Here is a 21,455-nt window from a genome sequence, read left to right as displayed (position 1 = left end):
ATACAGCTACATACTGCTTTACTTCATCAGAATTCATCTACGCTGTATCAGTGGCTTCATCAACGATATTTTTAGGCGCTCCTCGTACTCTTCTTTGCTCTGTTATCGCTTTTTGCAATTTTTCTCTCGGACTTCTCGCTGCTGCAAAATTGAGGTATGTGAACACATGAACATGAGATGTTGAGGTCCTTTCGTGTTTACCCTGAGCCTTCTTCTCTTTCCCTTTTTGTTCTCCTACCACATCCGAGTTTTGGTCCGCATTTTTTTCTCTCCGATCTTTCGCTGCTGCAAAATTGTGGTATATGAACAGTATATTGTGTATATGAACTTCTTGTGCAATTACCCCGAGCACTCCTCGTCATTCCTTTTTCGTCTTCTGCTGCTGTTACCACCTCCATTGCTTCTACTCGAGCTACGACTTCTTCTTTTTCTTCTGCTTTCCCTGTCATCCCCATTCTCGTCCCTACTCCGCGATCGCTTACGGCGGCTAGACGATCCCTCGCGCGACCTACGTACCTTTCTTTCCGACTCATCCCTTCGTTTCTTACGATGTCTGCTCGAACGTTCCGCTTCTGAGCTGTAACATCAATATTAGTTTTATCTGAAAGTATGGGTGAAATTGGGCATATATGCAGACGTATAGTCGGGTCAAAACGACATGAAGAACGATACATTTGCGTACGCCCTCGAAACAGCGCAGTGGAAGCAGCATTAAGAATAGAGGTGGGACCATCGCAAACCGCAGTGATCGGTTCCCAGTACTCTCCTAACCGCTACGCTCCACCGTACCGCCTCGAGAGAAACCGCGTACACAATTTCACCGTGTTTCACTTTGTTTTGACCCTACTATAGATGCTGAGATTTTTATAATTACTGCAACAGACAGAGACAGACCATTACTACTGCTGAATATCTTAGGAAATAATGTGTTATGCTTATGTCCAGTTTGTGAGTTTCATGATGTAGTGATGTGCATTGAAGAACAGGTATCGGATGTAATTTGTATCTCTTCAGGGTGTTTTTAGACAAAGACAGTTGGCTTAGAGGGAACAGGATGTTTAGCTGTTAACAAAAACGTTCTGATTCGATAATTACATGTCAGATCTCTCAACGACAAAAGCTTTCGAAAATTGATGTAACAACCTTGACCATTGCTCGGTTTTTGTCTTCATTTAACTGGCTATTTTTATTCACTCCTCCAGTCTGTTTTTTGGACGTGTTTGCTCATGACTGAACAGCTCTTTATTTTTAGAATTTTAGAAGTTACTCTTCAAATCTGGAATTTGAACTCTTATATTTTAAAAATCCGTGGAAACAGAGGGTTACTTCAAGAGTGCTCTGATTTCCTTGACGACACTATCATATTCCATATAAAACTAGAACCTTAAGGCAGGGCATCACTAAATTGACGTAGTATTTAAGAAAAAAAACAGAGTTTGGGTTGTAGATTTCGAATGTGAATGCCCGATTTCCCCTCTCAATTTCCCCTAATCGTCCTAAAAAGAACCTCATGGTAGACTCCGTTCCTTGCTAAGAGATACGCTAGAGCGCACCTCTTGCACACGCTTCGATCTCCTCAGCAACCTATTCATTCAAAAGCAACGGGAGCGTGTAGGTGGGAGATGCGTTCTGATGTACCACATTGGAATTAATTTTCGTAGCAGTTGGGAGGAATTGAGAACATTGATTTCTAATTACCTGTTAAGTAATTCTTTTGGCTGACGTTTTGGGAAAATTGCCGTCTCCAGGCAGTTCAATTCACAATTTAAACGACAAAATCTCTCCAGAACTAATCAGACATACTCTTGGCGAACCCTACTTCTTCAACTACTAAGATACGAGTTCACTCGTTATGGAGAACCATGCGGTTCATTTTAGGATTATTGGCTTGGATTCAAAATGCCTCCAGCGATTTTCGAACCAACGTTTAGATTCGTGCGCCAAGATCTGAACCCTGATTTCAAAATTGGTTCCGTCGTGTTTTTGGGCTCTATGGGCACGTGACGGACGCGGATACTCACCGCTATACTACGCCCTATTGCTCACCAAGCCTTTCATCCCTCCGGGGTCGATAAATTTGTACCAGTCTTGTCCGGGAGGATAGAAGCACTGACTTGACACATCGGCTAGCCACCGCAAGTCATTGTATAGGCCAGTTACACGTTAAAGGCATCACCCCACGAATCTGGAGTGGTACGGATTTCCAGTGGAGTATTCGTGTACAGGATCGCAGATTACTGAGAGAAGATTGATTCCGCCCGTTTCTTCCTAATTGCCGTAGAAAACGGTCCGGAAGATATGGCTTCGAGTGTTCCGGCGCACTATTTTCCACAAGCAGTTCGACTGGAGCGCGCCAGCCTTGTGCGCGCGCATCTTCCAGGCCGTTTTTTTACGGCAATTAGGAAGAAATGGACGGAATCACATCCCTCTCCATAATCTACTATCCCGTGGACAAATACTCCACTTGAAATCCGCACCATCTCGTGGTATGCTGCCTTTAAACCTCGAACGATTCTCAATTGAAGTGAACGTGGGGGATTGATTAAAGCCAGACACTTTATCCACTTTATGGGCATGTGAAGGTGTCCGTTCTCGTAACCACTATTCTTTCCGCTCACGTGCTCTCTGATTTGAATATAAAAGACAAAAACACGACGGAGACAATTTAGAAATCAGGGTTCGAATCTTGATGTATGAATCTGAAGCGTTGGCTCGAAAATCGCTACACACGTTTGGGATTTAAGCCAAAAATCATGATATATAATAACGAGCTTAGTCCGTGTGTGTGTGTGTGTGTGTGTGTGTGTGTGTGTGTGTGTGTCTGTGTGTCTGTGTGTCTGTGTGTCTGTGTGTCACGAAATTCGAAAAAGGGGGTGCGACGGATCCACCCGGCGTCGGATTGGTGCGCTATGGTCATATAGCTATAAAATGGGTTGCGACGGGTCCTGCGGTGTCGGATTGGTGCGCCGGCGCCAGATACCCATAGAAGGGGTGCGACGGGTCCACCGGCGGCAGATACCTATGGAAAGGGGTGCGACGGGTCCACCGGCGGCGGATACCTGTAGAAGGGGTGCGACGGGTCCACCGGCGCCAGATAGCCATAATATGGGGTGCGACGGGTCCACCGGCGCCAGATACCTGTAGAAGGGGTGCGACGGGTCCAGTCCACAGTGGTTACACTGGCGCGCCGGCGCCAGATACCTATGGAAGGAGGTGCGACAGGTCCACCGGCGTCGAAATAGTGCGCAATAACTTCGTGTGCATGACGCAAAAGATAGATGGTTGCAGCCGTTTCAAAGCCGTGGCCACCTGCGCTTTGCTTTACACCCTATATGACTCCTCCGTGTGTTCATTTCCTTCTTCGTTCGCCTCAAGTTGGTAGCATGCCTCTCTCAGAAAGTGGAAACAGGCCTGCAAACGGGTGCTTAAATAGTAGCAAGATGTTTATGTGGTCTGACGTGGAACGTTATCTTTATCAGTAAGATGATGTCCTTCACGTCATTTTATGCCGAAGCATCATTCTTTGATAACTGTTTATAGAAAACAGGAGAAAAACCCATATTTCGCGTGATACTTTTAAATTTTGTCTATAATATATTGATAAGGAGTGTTTGAAGCTGAAGTTCAAATGTACTCCAAATCAAATGTACTCCAAATGTAGAACTGACGCGTTTAGAAAGAAGACTATGAAATATTTCGCTTATAGTTATAATATAAAAAAGGAAGAAAGATTGTTGGAGTCCAATTTCATAGAACTAATAACACTAATATTAATTTTCGTTGATTAGTGAAGGCGAGCGAAGCAAACAACACAGAAAGTCTGAAGTCCGGCTTTAGCCGGACGCTCAGACTGGTCCTGAAATGATCCGCAAAGCTCTCGATAACGAGGATACTCGTACCCTACGGGTCGATTGGCTGTTCTGATCCGAATGAGGCACTCGAATCATTCGCTCGTGTGGTTGATAAGTCAGCGGTCCCTGCTAGGCGTCTCCGATCTATGGTGAGCAGTCGCTATGTCAGTGGATGAAAAAATAGGCTTAGTTTGTCTGTTTAGTTGTGGACAGATTTGGTCGTTTAAATTGTGAATTGAAGTGCCAATTTCAGGCTCTGAAGAAGGCGATTTTGCCGAAACGTTAGCCAATAAATTTGTTTAGCAATCATTTCGTGTACAACCTATTAAAAGCCAATACGACATCTTACTATGCCGAGATTCATTGAAAGTCGGAGATTTTGATTGCTTTGCAATGTGCCAACTGGGAATTGAGCATAGTCACGCTTCGTAATCTACACACTTAACTCTTACGTTTTTCATGAAGTTTCTAGACAACGTCAGTTTCATGCCCTGCATCTAACATTTTTTTTCGGAAAACAGAAGGGTTGTTCTCGTATCTACAGGCCTTGAAAGTCCCTTGTAGCTCTCATAATAGAGCTATCTATGATCATTCCCTTCTCTCGTAATACAAATATCAAAACCCATCTAATGTCTAGCTTACGTGCCTCGGCCTTGATTTCGATGACTTTCGCTTGCTACTTGAATCGCCAGATCGACCTTTCGATGACCTGCTACTGTGACGTTTTGAACGGTGCTGAAAATTGTAAGTTCAACACTGCAAGGAAAAATCTGAAAACAATATTGAGGCTGAGCAAAAACCTTTCTTCTCTTGGAACTCTTTGATTTCTTTGATCTCTTGGATCTCTTCTGTTCCTCTAGGTCTAAACGTATCATAAACAGAAATAAGAGGAGGAGACTCTTTGCTATTTATGTTGCATTCAAAGTTATCTAAATTGGGAGTTACTGATTTCTTCTTCGGCCTAAGATCTTCCAATATGCTCTTTTTAGGTACAGTTCAACCCTACTATGGTTGCGACAAAACATCCTGAAGCTCGTGAAGTTGGAACTGCAGGATAGGGAAGGAGGGATGGAGAGGGAGGAAAGTGGTGGCCCTCGCTAGCTCCACTCAGTGCTCACTGCAGTTCGAATGAAGCTAGGGATGGTCCCACCGTCAGGTCGTTTTGACCCTGCTATAAGTACCGCTGTCAGATAAACAGACTGTCATGATCAACATCAGAGACGCTCAGAACTACAGATATTTTACTTGAACAACTGCAACGTTGAACTTAACTACTAGCTGTCACTGTCATTCGAGATGAAGGATAAACAACGTGATAATCATTAAAAAGGCAAGTGATCAGATAATAAGCAATATTAATAAATTCGTCGGGTACGTAGAGATGCTTTCTATGCGCGCAGTTGAAAATTCTGCGTCTAAGTTGGAAAAGTTCTATCTTGGACGTCTTTTGGTCACTACGGGAAAAAAGAAGGAGGGCAGAGAGTTAATGTTCTCTAAGCTGCGCCGCGTCTCAAACTACACTTAGCTAACTATCGCATGTACTTACTCTTTTCACTCCATTTTATACCCTCACGAGGTCTACTCAGTGAGAGTGTCGTTTCTTTCGGACGATTTTCAGGATCTGGAATTCCACAACGGCACAGATGACGACTGATATGAATCCCCTCCAGACAAATTCGAAGGCTATGGCGTGACTCCATGGAAATACGGGCGAAGCGTGCAACCTTCAAGGAAATATTAAGATGCATGGCGTTTGTTCCTATTCTTTTATGTTTAAGCTCTATTCGTACCGATTCCGGCATTTGAAGAGTGGCGATTCGCTCGATGATAAGTTGGCGGTCCACTTTACTCAAATAGGCGGAACGGATCTGCAAAAAGTTTCAAAAACGAGAAGTCGTCTGGAATTCCCTTCGAACATCTTACCACAGAAAATACACCTGGCGCGTAGATAGCTGGATGCGGTTGGCCTACAAGCCACAGGAGTGCTGCATCAGCCGCTACTAACTCATGAGAAATGTGGAGTTCACAACTATAAAACCATTGTCTATATGACTGAATGAATATGAAACTGACTATATGATTAGTCAAGTCGTTATTAATATTTGTTCATCATTTATTGAGTCGTTATTAATCTCCAATCCCGTCTGCCAGCCGTTATGCATGCTTGCCATATTTGATCTCAGTGCAGTGATTTGTCTTGCGGCTTTATGTGCGAATAGCGATTAAAAGTTCGACATATGGTTTTTATCCATTTATTTCGCGTATTCATCTTTCCTCTCTTCCTGACGTTAATCCCGCCATCCTCACAAAAGTTTTACTGTTGTATCAATTACCTCGCAAGAAGCATGACAAACTGGTGATAGGGAATGCGTTGAAAGTCTGGGAGTTTGGCCATTTCAACAAAACTCCAGGCTGCAAGGTAATGAAGAGCGCTTTCAGTCTGTAAATTCCGATAAAAGCACTATTGCAGTCATTTGCCCACTAAGACCAACCTCCTTTGTGATATTCGATGTGCCAGCCACAAGTACTGCTTGGATGAGGTTCTCAGTTGATGTCTCAGCAGTCAGAACTAGGATCTAAAGAGGAGAAATTACTAATTATTGATGCGGAAACTAAAGAAAATGCAAATTGACAGATTTTTAGATTCAGGAGACCAGGGTCACTTTTAGGGTCACGCGCGGGCATGAAAACTCCAGGACTTATATAACGATTTCAATTTGCAATGGCTTTTCCGTGTTAGAGATGCCCGAAAAAATGGGTGGTTGAAAACTACGGCACTATTCTTAAACAAACACTGTCGTTAAATTTGAATAGAATTGGCTCGGCAATTTATTTTTTACTTGTTGGTTTGAGAATTTTCCGGCTCTCAGATTATTCACAGCTTCGGTGTTCTAAAGAAGAATCCACTCTGGAAGTTTTCGTTCTCTTTTCTTTCTTTCAGTCCCTTATCGCAGCTGTAGATGTCAAATAGTCAACATTGTGCTCCCCTTCTACTTTACCAACGTACTTATCATGGCCATGATATATAATAATAACGAGGTTATTCTGTCACGTGTGTATGTGTGTATGTGTGTGTATTTGTGTATGTGTGTATGTGTGTATATGTGTGTATGTGTGTGTATTTGTGTATGTGTGTATGTGTTTGTATGTATCTGTTTATGTGTATGTGTGTATGTGTGTATGTGTATGTGTGTATGTGTGTATATGTGTATGTGTGTGTATGTGTGTCACGAAATTCGAAAAGGAGGGTACGACGGGTCCACCGGCGTCGAGTTGGTGTGCCGGCGCCAGATAGCTATCTACAAAATGGGTTGTGACGGGTCCCGCGGCGTCGGATTTGTGCGCAATATCTTCGTGTGCATGTCGCAAAAGATAGATGATTGTGGCCGTTTCATAGCCGTGGCCACTGGGCGCATCGCTTTTCACCTTTATGACTCCTCCGCGTGTCTATTTCCTTCTTCGTTCGCTTCAGGTTGGCGGCATGCTGGCATACCTTCCTCAGAAAGTGGAAACACGATGCAAACGGCTGCTTAAATAGTAGCGAACAGTTTACATGATCTGACGTAGAGCGTTGTCCTTATCAGTACGATGATGTCGTTCAGGTGAATTTATGCCAAAACATCATTCTTTGATAAGCGATGAGGAAAGACAGGAGGAAACCTCATATTTCGAGTAAAGGTTTTAAATTTCGTCTATAATATATTGGTAAGGAGTGTTTGAAGCTGAAGTTTGAATGTTCCAAATGTAGAACTGACGCGTTTAGAAAAAAGACTATGAAATTTTTCGCTTTTAGTTATAATAGAAAAGATGAAGAAAGATTGTTAAAGATACAAGTCTAATTTCACTGAAAACGGCACTAATATTAATTTTCTTTTATCAGTGAATGCGAGCGAAGTAAACATCACAGAAAGTCTGAAGTTCTGCTTTAGTCGGACTTTCAGACTGGTGTGGTCATAAGTGAAGAGATCCATTTGTATACAAAGAATTATAAGCAATGTAACTAAGAAATTCGAAATTTTACGTGTTGTAACAATTTCGTGAAGGTATTCATGTCACGGTCAGCTTCAAAACCTATCACTTTAAATCTAAAATGTCGATATGCTTCTCGAATTCTTCCCAGCACTCTGATTTGGACAAAGAAGTGAAGATATTTCAAAATTTCTGATTTTGTGTTGAGATTTTCGCATCTTTAATCCCCGATATCCAATGAGGATGAAATCGCGCTAAAAGAATACTGAGCTAAGAGCGAAGTAGTGCGCGAAAGAAAAAAAAATGTTCAGATGGTTTTGTTGCGAAGCCGAAGGGTGTGGGTAGTTTCTTAAAATAAACAGCAGTAGGGTCAGAGTTCAGCACTGAACATCGGTACCTCCTCAAGACGTTTCTGAAGTTCCTCCATCACAAATGTTTTCGTGAGTTTCAATAGTTCCGCAAGGGAGTAGAAGGAAATTTGAGCCTGAATCTCAGGTTATCGAAAAAAAATCGATCGTCAATGGGTACCCTCGTGACGATACCATATACCTTTACTTCCCCTTTTTCGATGTAGTCAGCGAAAATAGTTATCGTCGAATCGAAATAGTCAGTGAGATCAATTGAACGTGGAACTCTTCCTGTCACTTGATGCTGGAATAATGGTGCTCTTAATTTTCTCGCTCACCATAACGAATATATAGAGCCGCAAACCTGTTTAATAAGCTGCGAAACGCCCACGAAATCAACTATTTTTACATATCGATGACCTTTCTTGTAGATGAGTTTGATGGTATTCTGGAAAAACACAGTTGTTCGCGGATCGAAACGAAAAAAATGTGAAAAGCGATGAAAGCGCGGAAACTTCGACGCTTTCAGTAGACCTTCAAGTAATTTCTTCTCTTTTTTGTTGCATTAGTTTAGTAGATCAATCACATATATAACCTTTCAACTGAGAATACGATATGCTCATTTAGCAGGAAAAGAGGCTGCCTTTTCCAGATTTCTCTGAGCTTCGTGAAGTTCAGTTGAAGTAAGACGGCCACTTTGTAATTGAGTCCTGGATATCAGTAGCATATCCTGTGTACCTAAATGACAATGAAAGGTATCTCTCCTGCATGTTGTCCACCCAGAATCGAAGTAGTAGCAACACAGCTCGGCTATAGTAGCAGAGGAACATAGATACTGATAAAACTGATGATACTGATAAACTTTGTGATCTCCGTTGGCAATAAATAAGGAATCAATCGGTCCGCTCCACTACGCATCATAATCAACCACACGCAGCTGCATCCGTTTTAAAAGTCGTGAATCTTTTCTTCCATCATTTTTAGTTGAAATTCTACTTTTGTTATAGCAGACTGTATTCGTCAGTGTAGAGTACTCACCAGTAGAAGTTAAGCTGTTTAACGCTAGAATGAGACATTAAGTGGTTTTCACGAGGTGCTTTTAATAGTACCGATTGAATTGTGTAATAATTCAGGTCAACACGGATCGGTATGACCCGGTGGAAAAGGCGATAGGAAGAGCTATTTTTTGAAGTATCGATTTATCGAAATTCAAACTCTGATGCATTCGTGTTCAATGTCTTGTTCGTGCAATCGTTACATCGTAGGCTGCCACATACGGTGCTTGTCCTAATCACCTGCTGTAATCCGGACTCAGTAGTACGAAGTTGGTACGATCGGGTAAGGCAAATTGAAAACAATAAAATTCCACATTTAGAAACATCGTTACGAATCCATTCGTAGCTCTCGCTTTCGTTGACGCCGCGTTTCTTTATTTGACCTAACAGAGGGAAGCTGATGTTTTGATTTTCTAGGTCGCTTTTATGAAGATAGTGAATAGATTGAGTCAGAGAGCTTCGGCGATCGCAATATTTGATTTGGGACTTCAAAAATTTCTTTGGATCTCCATTCTTGAATTCTATTACCGTATTTTAGCTGGGGTGCTAAGACGGGGGAGTACTGGTAACCCGTAGCGCCTTTATTGAGCGGTGGAGTCCAAAAAAAGTCTAGACACAGTTTCTTTCTTGTTAAGACTGGCGCGTGGGGCCAGTTCTGGTTTAATGTTCTTTGGAAGACGTAACAAAGCATAGGGGGAAATCCGTGAGATTGCTTGCATCGCTGAAGTTCCTCTTGACGTAACCGAATTACGTTCGTTTTCGCGTAAAAATGAACCTTGGATGAAAACAAGATCAACCGATATGCAATCAGTAACGCTTATATCACTACTATCATCGGTTTCACTGGTTCATTTCGCTGCGTTCTCTGTTCGAAATCGATACTCATCAAAGGAGGAGTCGAACGAAGTCGCAAGTGTTGTTCGACACCGGCACCGGAGAGGATGCTGGCAGTTCAAGATCCACGTGAATCCATGTTTGTGTGGTGCTCTAGCGCCTGAACCACACTGTAGCCCCCAAACATGTTAGTGTGAACTGGCCACTGAAAATAGAGAAATCTCTTCAATGATCTTAAGGATGGCTTACTCTTCCCTTGCTTCTGTCGGATCTTCTCGAACGATGCTTTCTTCTACCCGACTTCGAAGACCTTTTGGAGGATTTACCTGACCTATCCGATCTATCGCTGCCTGAAATTTCCAATTTCATTGAAATTGACCATCATATGAACAGAAGAGTGGAGACCACCGCAATTTTTTTTTAAGCGATGGTGAAGGTGAAAGATGATTCTTTACGTCTTTTCTTGCTGCTTTTCTCGCTTTTCTCGCTTTTCTCGCTTCTCTCACTTTTCTTGCCTCCTTTCTTTTCCTTTGTGACCCTCTTGCTTCTCTCCGATCTTTCGGATCTTGCAGATTTGGCACTAAAGGGCATCCATTTGTTAAACGCACACAGGCTACTGCAAATCACCTGCTCACCTCTCCTCTGCCATTCTGACGACAACTGCAGACGACGAACAACTACAGTGGAATGAGGCAACCCCAATAGTTCCATTCTAGTTGTGCAATGTAAAACTGTTTATCATCTTTGGAGTTGTAAACAGTGTGATACTCAGTCATTTAGAATTAGGTGGTCGGTGTTTGCTGATGTTGTGAGCTCAGTATCACTTCCATCTCTTTCCCTCGCGATGTTCATGCAATACGTTCGTAGAGCTCGTGAAGTTGACTAGTCTAATTCAAATATTTAAACCGTGGTGTCATCTGGCCCACCATTTGCTCAGACCTTCCCGTTGCCCACTGTAAGGCGTATCTTTATGATATGATATTTCTACTTTATTTTTGCTTCTGTGATTTTTCAGAGGAAATAGATACGATACATAGTAGGGGGTCTAGTTCTTTTTGTCACTCACACAAAATCTTTGAAAGGTTTATTCTTGGTGCACTTTCAATGCAACTTAGTGATCGAGGCGATCCACTTTCAACAGATCACAATATTCACCACGAATCTCATTTTTCTGATGTTTTTGTTTCATGTGAAGATGTGCGGTATAAAACTTATTTCTAAAGCCCTATATGCAGTCCAAAGAGGGCGCTTTCATGCACAAGTTCTTTTTTTCTGGTTTTCTTCGCCCTCATTTGAAGGCATCACCCCACGAATCTGAGGTGGTACGGATTTCGGGTGGAGTATTCGTATACAGGATCGTAGATTATGGAGAGGGGTGTGATTCCGTCCATTTCTTCCTAATTGCCGTAGAAAACGGCCCGGAAGAAGCGGCGCCGCACAGGGCTGGCGCGCTCCAATCGAACTCCTTGTAAAAAATAGTGCGCCGGGACGCTCGAAGCCGTATCTTCCGGGTCGTTTTCAACGGCAATTAGGAAGAAATGAACGAAATCACCCTTCTCTCCATAATCTACGATCCCGAGTACGAATACTCCACCGGAAATCCGTACCACTCCAGATTCGTGGGGTGATGCCTTTAATCTACGCCAAAATACCAAGCATTGAAAGCGATCCTTTCCTACGAGAATGATCCAGCGGATAGAGGAGATGTTTACGTAACGAGAACTACAATAACTTTGCTTAGAAAGAAATTAGCCAAAGTACGTGGTTGAGCCTTGATTTTTCCCTGGCATGTAACTTTGTATTTATCTGTCCGCTGCAATTTTCATACACCTTTCTATTGATCCTTACAAATTCGCAGTTTTTTCTTGACTTGATAAAAAGGGCCTTTTAGTGGTGGAGGAGCCTCTTGTAAACTTCTCTAGCTCTGCTATTAAGCTAATTTCACAACGAATACGCAGAGGTGAGCGAAACAACTCGGATTTGGGATCACATCAAATTCGTTGCATGTTACCTTTGAGGCATTCATTAGCGATGCTTCATTCGAGGAATATTTGTTGAAGCTAAGTACATGCCCCTTTCATGGCCTAACTTTAACTCGTTCCATAACGGTGAAACCAGAGATGATTTCGAAGACGCAAAAGGCTTTGGTGAAGTGACTGCGTTTTCACTTTGGTTAGAAACTCTTACATTAATTGAGTATTTTTATTAGTAAGTATTTTGAGAGTTTTTCAAGCAATAATGGCAACATTACAAGGCACATTCTGTTTCCTCTTGTTTATCGTTCTTCCTGTTCTGCTCACTAGGTAAAAAAAAACTTCAAAGGAACTGTATTACGAAGGTGATGATGTCAGTTTTCCTCGACTGGATGGGGTAGATTTTTAGTTCACAAATATAAGCGTGATGACCTTCAATTCAGAAAAAGGCGTGTGAAGTAGCCTAATGTGGTCCGCTCTCCCCAACTATGCAACTTATTACGGACTCGCGGGGAATCCCATCGTGGTACAACACCTGCAATCCAGCCGATGCACTTCAAATAATCAGCTGAAGCTGCCCCATTAGCACACTCACAGACGCGTTGCGGATTGTCCCTGCTACTGGTAAAAAATTGCATCGTTCGAGAGATTGGATCACACAAAGTTGCTTCAGACGTTTTTTTTTTCTGGATTGTTGTTGTAGATTGGATGTGTTTTGGCTTCTATTCGTGGATTAGATGCTTACCCCAGCTTTCCGTGAAATGATCTTAACATCGTTTCGTGATGCGCTGCTTTTAAGAAGTAAAAGGCTGTGAAATACTGTAGCAAGCTATTACGAAACGCCACATTCCTTCACTAGAAATGACTCCATTTAGAACGAATGAACAATATTCTTGGTGACTTTAATGACTTCATACAGTACTCCAAAGTATCCGAGCTACTTCTCAAAGGTTATTTTTCTGGCTTCCCAGTAATAAACATCAAGGGAAACTTAGCTTAATAAGTCTTCAGGTCCTCCGCAATGGAGAAAAATGGGGCTCTTTTTTTCTTGAATCCGAATCTTCTCTCGTTTTCGAACTAGTCTAATTCTCGTCTCCTAGCGAATGAGCGAAGACTCATCGAGACTAGAGTGGAATGACTTTTCTTTTTAATTTTAACTGGTGTTTTGAAACAAGGGGCAGTTCTTCATGAGCCATAGGAAAACGTTGGAGAGATGGTTCAAGGAGGAGAAAACTCATTCCAACTTTTTTCAGTGTAATTTCCGTCAACCCTAATTAATGACGTATACTGTAGAGGTTCTAACTATTGCGTTGATTCGACGTTAATTTTTTCCTGTTCAACACTTTGACGGTAGTGAGTAAATCACATATCCCACCAGTGAGTCTTATGAATTTAGGCGTATGAGGCAATACGTAATTACGTACGTAATCCTATTCTTGCAGCATTCTAGGGAAAAGGAAAGGAGCGTGTACAAAAATATTGCCACTGTGGAAACATTGTTCGATGTCGAGTCAAAATTGAGAAGCACGTTGTAGTCGACGTATTAATAAATCACTGACTCCCCCACACCATGTTAACTAGGACCCTTCTGTCTTCAACAGTTATTCAACCTGTCCGCATGAACCTCGTCAGTTTCCAGAACATAAATCGAAGCATCTATCTAAAGATTACTATGAATTAATGAACTCCACCTGTAGTTAATCACCTGTGTCACCTGTGCTTGTTCGTCGATTTGCTGGCGCTAGCAGTACTTCCATTTGTCTCGATCGCCCGTATATGTCGTCCGGTTGCCCATTTTCTTGCTAGGGACTCGAAAAGCATCGTACTTTCCTTTAAAGGATTTTGTAAAGAAGTCCTACCATTAGGTCATCGGTCTTCCAGCACTTAATTGAACGTTTTTCAACCCTCAATTCATAGGTATAACGTTCGCCCGATGAGGAAGCAGCACATCCTGACTACCAATATTTGCGGCTGTGATTTCAATTCCGTTTTTGATTGTAAGTGCGGGACTGTTGTTAGCATCATCGTCACGGAACATGGTCATGATCTTTGTTACGTGTCACTGCTAACGACAAAGTATAAACGAATCACATATCGGCGTAAAATGAATCAGTCCATTGTGACAATGATATCATAGTGCACTTCGGTTTTTTTACGACCTAATTTGAAACACCAATTATTTTGCGGAAAACGAGCATGATACACTCGTCCGAGTCTTCAACGGAGCACGCGACGAGCGCATCTGATCTACCAACGTGGTCATTCCGAGGAAAATCCCTTCGTGTCGACCTTTGACAGGTCGCTTCAATCTCCATTACTTTAGAATGGCGTCCACTTTCTCCTCATCAATGCTGCATCAGTGAACGTTCTGAGGGAATGAAATTAAAGTAGGTTTGCGCGTTTTCGACTACGAAAGTGCAATTTTCTGCCCTTTCTTCTCTTTAATCTTCTCCTAGTTCCTTAACTGGCTGTTCCAGCAATGAACCATGACAGTAACGGCGTCCTTGTTTCCATCACACATTCGTCCCGATCACCAGTTGTTGTGCCTACGGCATGTACTTGTAGGTAAGATTTCTTCTTTCGTTTCCACAGTTACACCGAATAAGAATAACGAGGCACGCGCAATGAATCTTCATACAATAAAAAGTTGTATAAATCGTACAATATGAAAAGAATAGGTGGTAGAGCGCAATATTGATGATTTCGCTGAATATAATTGCTGATTTGCAATAGACATAATATCTAAATATGAAAACAAATAATTATCTAACTAAACGAATCAAAGAACACCTGGGCGGCAAAAGGAAATCATGTGACTCCACGGCATAAGGTGGTCATAGGGTGCGGCGTCATAACGGAGATGATTTTGAAGTTAAGATCACGATTTTCGCGGCGTGCGAACCTAGTATTCCTCCAAGATTCTGGAGACTTTTTGTATCCACTCCGAGGGGCTAAAGATGAATCGCAATCAGGAATGCCTCTGCATTCCGCGGGAATTTCATGCCCTATTTGAGGCTGATATTTGATTGCGCTGGTCACCTCACCACAGGTATCTAGCAGTGGCAGGATAGTCATCTGATCCTAAGGCACGGTGTTCTCTTCTTCTGGTAGCTATGAGGCCCAACAGTGAAACAACAGAAAAACACAACAGTAAACGTTAGCCACGAATTAAGGATAGTAACGACCTCGTGTCTGGCTCAATCAAAGAAATCAGTTATCTAATTAAATATATCATGCTGGACATAAAAATGTGCCTACTTGGCAAAGGTGCTTTGGTAGGAAAATCAGCGGCATGTTGTCAACATTAAATATATCTATCATTATCATAAATACATGTAAGTTCTGAAGAGCGTCGTCTTCCTTAGCAAACCATAGGAAATTCATCACTCTTCCCTGAAAGTTATTTCATACAAACATACATATATTTCACACATATAATTTTCGATCTTTTGGCATACTTAATCACCCAAAATGCATTATCCATGACGAATGATAGATGGCTGAAATTCGCTTTTCTCATTCTGGATTTAAACAACCACTTGTTTCGGAAGTTGCAGAAATTTGTCTGATTCTACACAGTTAGCTACTCATCGAGAACGAAGGAAACATTAATGGAATCGAGTTGAAGGAGCGGCTCAGTGTGTTATCCTTCCGCTCCCAATTAAGCTGCTTCTTCATTCAACTGCACTCTTACGGCAGTGTTGTGAGAGTGAACGGTGACCGGCGCTCATCCCTCACTTCCCACCGTGCTTACTACTCCTCTTCGGGCAGATGCTGAATTCGATCCAAATTAGCTCGCCCGAGTTGTCTGTCAGACGCGGTTCACTCGCTGCATCTGTGACGGATAATTAGACTCAAGCACATCAGTCGCTCCTGCTTTCTCCACCTGATTCTTGATCGCCAGCTTACTCGTACCTTATAACAGCATCGGGTATGCTAATGATGCTGGTTGATGTTGATGTTCTCAGTTTCAACGTAGACGTAGGGAAGTAGAGCGGAAGTAGCACTTTGGGTGATTTCGGAACGTCATGAGATTTTAGAGCTCGGTGATGAGTCACATTTTTATGAAGCTCATAGAACCTCACTTGTATTATTGTGGCGACGACAACTACTAACTACTAGCCCTTAGCAGTTTTATTCCCGACCAATTGATTCGTCAGAGCGCCACGAATTGATTAAAGCTGCGTATATTTTGAATTCTTGCCAATTGTTGCTAAAAGCCCTACTGTTTTCGTGAAAGTTAGAAATGTTCTGATCCTCCCTCGAAAAATTCTGTTGTTTTTTTCCAAACTACGAGACGAGTGGTGGATTTCGTATCTCTACGGGAACTTCAGACCAGGTCCATTTGGAAAAGAAAAATCCTCTGTACTGCTGCTAGAGGACGACTTTAAAGAAGCGCAATTTTTTCCGCAGTAGTAACCTCTTCAAAAAACCTAGCTTTACTGCAAAAGCTCCTTGCTTTGAATAATGACACTGAAGAAGTATATTCGCTTGAATGTTCTTCCTTGCAGTGCACTTGTTGTGTGACTTTTGTCGTTGTTCAAAAACTGTTAGTGCGATTATACGGTCTACGGTTATTCAAGAAAATCATTAAGGGTATCCTCAAAAATCTTGAAGACATGCCAAGTGTTTTTTTTTCGGATTTTCAGAGACTTTGAAACTTTTTTTACCGGCCCATCACTCTTTAGTTGGCCTTTTGCTGGGAAAAGTTGTATGCGCATTTGAAACAGGGAAAGAAGCTTTTTAAGGAACGACTAGTTTGAGTCAGATTGTGCCATCTTCTGCAGCTACCGTAATCCAACGACAGTGGGACCTTCTGTATATTATTTTCTGCATTACTATCAAATGAGACTTCGAGTTCTATGCGAAAGAACAGTTGAGGCCACTCTGATATCATCATCTCGTTATTCTAATCATGGTTATTTATGTCATCTTGCTCTCTCTTCTTTTTTTAGAAACTACTTATTCCTAAGAAAGCCTCTTGCTCTGTCAGCTTATTGTTGTCTCGAGATGCTTTCAAAGGGGGCACAATTTAGCAGTCAAATCTTTTTTGACGTAACGAACAATACGTTTTGATTCATTGGGCATGTAAATAGAGCTAAATGCTAATGAGATAGACATTTTGTTACGGGTTGGCGTTGTTGACTTTTCTATTGAGGAACACACTCATTGCTTGAATGCTGATTATTTCGGTTGTTTAATTGCTTACGTAACTCCAAAGAAGTATAACATAAAGGAAAAATGAATTGAAATTGCTCTGGTGGTGGAAGAATGTGAGGATTATTGACTATTGTTAGATTGAACATATTCTCTCTTTTCTTTTTTTCTCCCTACTACTCTTTTCCTCAATTTTCTTGCCTCTTTTTCTTGTTACAGCTATGGTGCTACTTGGACATGCAGTCCTTCTTTCTTTTCGTTTTTTTAACTCCCATTTATTTGAAGTAGGGGCAAAAGTAGAGTTTTTCTCAAGCAGCTTTTGACATCTGAGAACTTATTTAAAAATTAAAAGCGCGAAAAACTTTTTCTGCTTCTACTAGGTCTATTATTTACGATGTTTCAAAAATTGTCTCGTTCGCTTCCCTCATTATCCGCACGAAATTCCTTCAGTGCCTTTGTGGATAGGATGGAAGTTCGAAAAAATATTTTGCAGACATTCCAAACTCGAATCTCTTCTCTATTTGATCCCTCCCACAATAATGTTTCTCGTTGCTCGAAACAGCTGTTAAAGGCATCACCCCACGAATCTGACGTGGTACGAATTTGAAGTGGAGTATTCGTATACGCCTCCACAACGGTTTACCGCCTCATAGTGGCGTGGAGGTGGCACTGGGCATCGAACTGCGATGCACAGCGGAGGTTCGTCCTCCGGCAGGGTCTCCCAAGCTGAGAAGGAGTTTGACACAAAATGTCGCAAGGTGGTTCCCTGATCCATATAGGTTGGGCGACGACCTGTGGTGAAAGCTAAGCTCGCCGTGGCATGGCTGCTTAGTTTGGGGAAAAGTCTCTTTACCACTCCAGCATATTCACTGTCTCAGTACCCTGCACACTGGGCCCTGCCGTCTCAGACATCGGACGGTATGGCAACCGGTGAGAGGCGATCAAATCTCAAGTTGCTCAGGACGTCATTGATTCTGGACCAAGGCGACACACGCACGACTTGCCATGGAGACTGTCTCAGACTGTGTACTTACAACGCGAGAACAGTTTCCACAGACGCTGACCTGCATGCCCTTCTCGGAGCTGCAGAGCGTATCAAATTTCACGTGATTGCTCTGCAGGAGACCAAGTGCAGAAGACGTACGACAGATGAATGACGGTACACTCGTCATTCGTGGAGAGAAGGTTCCGTCGTGAAATGTAGGCGGTGTTGGTTTTGTTGTGCACCCATCTGTCGTCCATCTCGTCGATTCTCACGAGATCCTGTCACCTCGTCTGGCCATTCTTCGCCCACGTCCTCTGCGCCAAAAATCCATCAGTATCATCAACTGCTATTCACCAACATCAGCAGCTGATGATTCCGAATTGGAGGCGTTTTACGAGGAGCTGGAGGAAGTAGTCCGCAACGAGAAGTCCTTTTACAAATTCGTTGTCGGAGACTTCAACGCAAAACTAGGAAAGGCCACAGAAGAGGAATACAGGATTGGAAGATTTGGACTAGGGGACCGGAATGAAAATGGCAATCGTCTCGCCGGGCTGTTGTCCGCCGCTCGCCTCTTTCATGGGAACTCTCTTTCCATGAAAAAAGATCATCGTCGGTGGACATGGGAATCGCCCAATGGCGGGACTCGTGCGGAGATCGACCACATACTCACCAACCGGAGGTGGTGTCTACTTGACGTCTCAGTAGTACCATCCTTTTGTAGTGGTTCTGATCACCGTCTCCTTCGTGCGAAAATACGACTTAGCCACACGATGGAAAAGAACATCTGCTATCGGCAACGAAGAAGAAAAGAAGTCGTCTACGACGACTGCGTACTCGAGGACTCCCTGTCCCAAGGTGGACATCGCCTGGCACATCGAGGAGGACCCAAACGTGGACTACGAGATGCTGCTCAGAGGATTACGAGCCTGTGCTGAACGTGCCTCGAAGTCGCGCACGACAAACTTGGATCGAATTTCGAGGAAATGGAATTGTTGGAAAGAAGAAGGGCTTTCAGGCTTGATCCGAATGCGTCGCACATTGAGCGGTTAGTAGCAAACACTAGCTGCAGAAAAGCGTTGCAGGAGGATTTTTTGAAGTACAGGCAGAAGAACATTCTAGAAGCAGCACAAAGAAGAACGAGTCTAAAGAAGTGCCGCAGGGATCTTCGCGAATATAATATTCCGCTAGCAACCTTGCTGAGCGAAGACGGGACTCGCACGTCTTCTCGTCGTGAGATGGAAATCATCACGGAAAGGTTCTACTCGAACCTTTTCCGTTCATCAACTCCTGTGTCAAGCCCAATCATCCCCACTGGCGAAGCTCCACCACGGATTCTCCCTTCGGAAGTACGAGTCGCTATCAAGGGCATGAAACTTGGCACAGCCCCCGGACCTGATTTTATATCAGCAGACTTTCTTCGGGCTGGTGGCCATCCGCTCCATGTAGCTGTTAGCAGCGCACATGACATCCTATCTTCAGAAAGAAAGGATCCCAGACCAGTGGAAGACCTCGCGAACCGTTCTTATCCATAAGAAAGGTGACTGAGAGGACCTTCGGAACTACCGTCCGATATGCTTGCTGAACGTGTTATACAAAGTATTCACCAAGATCATCCTCACACGCATATCTAGGACGCTGGATGAAGCCCAGCCTCAAGAACAAGTTGGATTCCGCCAAGGGTTCAGCTGCTTGGACCACATCCGGACCGTGTCGAGGGTCATAGAGGTTTGCCGGGAATACCGCCTGCCCCTTATTCTAACCTTCGTCGACTATGAGAAAGCCTTTGACAGCGTAGAAACGAATGCAATAGCCTGGTCGATCAAGGTGTAGACGCGTCGTATGTGAGGACATTAGCCAATTGCTATGAACGATGCACGACTAGGATACAGCTTTTCCACCGCCCTCTCACCATACCCATTGGAAAGGGAGTACGACAAGGCGATACTATATCGCCGAAGCTATTCACGGCTGCATTGCAATGGATAATGAAATCACTATCCTGGGAAGAAAGGGGCATACGTGTTGATGGAAGATTTCTCTCCAACCTTCGTTTCACGGACGACATCGTTCTCTTTTCGAGCAGTACCAATGAAGCAGAAACGATGCTCAACGAATTAAACGAAGCAGGGAAGAGAATAGGACTACGAATAAACAGAATGAAGACACAGTTCATGAAGAACGCCCACTGCGAGGACGGAGGAGTACAACTTGAAGGCTCCCAAATCGTGGAAACTCCGTCATACGTATACCTCGGACGTTCTATGAACATGAAAAACGACTTGAAGGAAGAACTGAATAGAAGAATGAGAGCAGCATGGGCAGCATTCGCAGCCGTCAGGGAAGCTACGGACCAACTGACGGACCAAGATCTTCGTGCCCATTTGTTCGACTCGACAGTCCTTCCATCGCTCTGTTACGCAGCGGAGACGTGGGCAGACACCGCGGCCACGTCTAAGAAGCTACTTACTACCCACAGAGTCCTTGAGAGATGTCTCCTGAAGTTTAACCGACGCACCCAACACCTTGCCGGTCTTCGTAGCTCCGAATTAAGAACAATGTCCCGTCTTCGCGACCCAGCGGAATATGTATCGAAAGCAAAACATAGATGGGCCGGTCATATCATGAGAAGAATCGACGATAGATGGACTAAAAGAACGCTAGAGTGGATCCCAAGGGACGCTAAACGCCCCCGAGGGAGACCGCCAACGAGATGGGGTGACGTGTTCGCTGCACGGATGGACCAGCTGAGAGCTCAGCTGGATACGGCTCAAGGACTTCGTCAACGTCACTCACGAAGCTTGAGAACATCTTGGATGACAATGGCTAGGGAAACGAGTGGAAGAGATGCCCGCACGTCTAGTGAAGACGGGCCATCTAAGTATTTAAGTAAGTATTCGTATACGGCATAGTAGATTATGGAGAGGGTGGTGATTCCGTCCATTTCTTGCTAATTGCCGTAAGAAACGGTCCGGAAGATGCAGCGCGTGCACACGGCTGGCGCGCTCCAATCCAGCTCCTTGTAGAAAATAGTGCGCCGGAACGCTCGAAGCCGTATCTTCCGGGCCTTTTTTTTACGACAATTAGGAAGAAATGGGCGGAATCACCCTCCTCTCCGTAATCTACGATCCCGTATATGAATACTCCACCTGAAATCCGTACCACCTCAGATTCGTGGGGTGATGCTTTTAAAGTAATTAATTTTGATACGTTTAGTTACTTTTACCGCTTTTAAGCCAGATTCTTCATGCCTGCGTTTTTTTTAATATTGTTTTTCCATAACGTTT

At 43.3% G+C, this 21,455-nt stretch overlaps 4 protein-coding genes across 7 annotated transcripts; 3 read left to right on the top strand and 1 right to left on the bottom strand.

Moving 5' to 3' along the window:
• Positions 1-37: 37 nt before the first annotated feature.
• Positions 38-10,705, bottom strand: RB195_006118 (uncharacterized protein; the record flags this gene model as incomplete). 2 transcript variants are annotated; one of them, XM_064179002.1, is made up of 17 exons in its annotated part: positions 38-141; positions 202-285; positions 344-442; positions 513-577; positions 4,498-4,586; positions 4,652-4,713; positions 5,398-5,575; positions 5,642-5,719; positions 5,775-5,880; positions 6,185-6,291; positions 6,344-6,427; positions 8,218-8,304; positions 8,370-8,471; positions 8,532-8,615; positions 10,306-10,406; positions 10,512-10,636; positions 10,692-10,705. In XM_064179002.1, the coding sequence occupies 17 exons, from the start codon at positions 10,703-10,705 to the stop codon at positions 38-40; spliced, it is 1,569 nt and encodes a 522-aa protein (XP_064035994.1). The 2 variants fall into 2 exon arrangements, with proteins under 2 accessions (XP_064035994.1, XP_064035995.1); XM_064179001.1 differs by having other exon boundaries at positions 72-141; positions 344-577.
• A 3,803-nt stretch (positions 10,706-14,508) lies between these two features.
• RB195_006117 (uncharacterized protein) lies at positions 14,509-19,106 on the top strand (the record flags this gene model as incomplete). 2 transcript variants are annotated; one of them, XM_064178999.1, is made up of 3 exons in its annotated part: positions 14,509-14,594; positions 18,148-18,326; positions 18,391-19,106. In XM_064178999.1, 3 exons carry the CDS (start codon positions 14,509-14,511, stop codon positions 19,104-19,106), a joined length of 981 nt encoding a protein of 326 aa, XP_064035992.1. The 2 variants fall into 2 exon arrangements, with proteins under 2 accessions (XP_064035992.1, XP_064035993.1); XM_064179000.1 differs by lacking the exon at positions 14,509-14,594 and having other exon boundaries at positions 18,107-18,326.
• A 48-nt stretch (positions 19,107-19,154) lies between these two features.
• RB195_006116 (uncharacterized protein) lies at positions 19,155-19,703 on the top strand (the record flags this gene model as incomplete). The annotated part of the gene is made up of 1 exon (XM_064178998.1): positions 19,155-19,703. One exon carries the CDS (start codon positions 19,155-19,157, stop codon positions 19,701-19,703), a length of 549 nt encoding a protein of 182 aa, XP_064035991.1.
• A 453-nt stretch (positions 19,704-20,156) lies between these two features.
• RB195_006115 (uncharacterized protein) lies at positions 20,157-21,080 on the top strand (the record flags this gene model as incomplete). Of its 2 annotated transcripts, none has more annotated exons than XM_064178996.1 (1): positions 20,157-21,080. In XM_064178996.1, the coding sequence occupies one exon, from the start codon at positions 20,157-20,159 to the stop codon at positions 21,078-21,080; it is 924 nt and encodes a 307-aa protein (XP_064035989.1). The 2 variants fall into 2 exon arrangements, with proteins under 2 accessions (XP_064035989.1, XP_064035990.1); XM_064178997.1 differs by having other exon boundaries at positions 20,274-21,080.
• Positions 21,081-21,455: the final 375 nt, after the last annotated feature.

The sequence above is a fragment of the Necator americanus genome, chromosome I (assembly GCF_031761385.1).
Source record: "Necator americanus strain Aroian chromosome I, whole genome shotgun sequence".
Classification (NCBI taxonomy): Eukaryota; Metazoa; Nematoda; class Chromadorea; order Rhabditida; family Ancylostomatidae; genus Necator; species Necator americanus.
The sequence above is the reverse complement of the archived record's forward strand: the minus strand, read 5'-3'. Positions and strand labels throughout refer to the sequence as shown.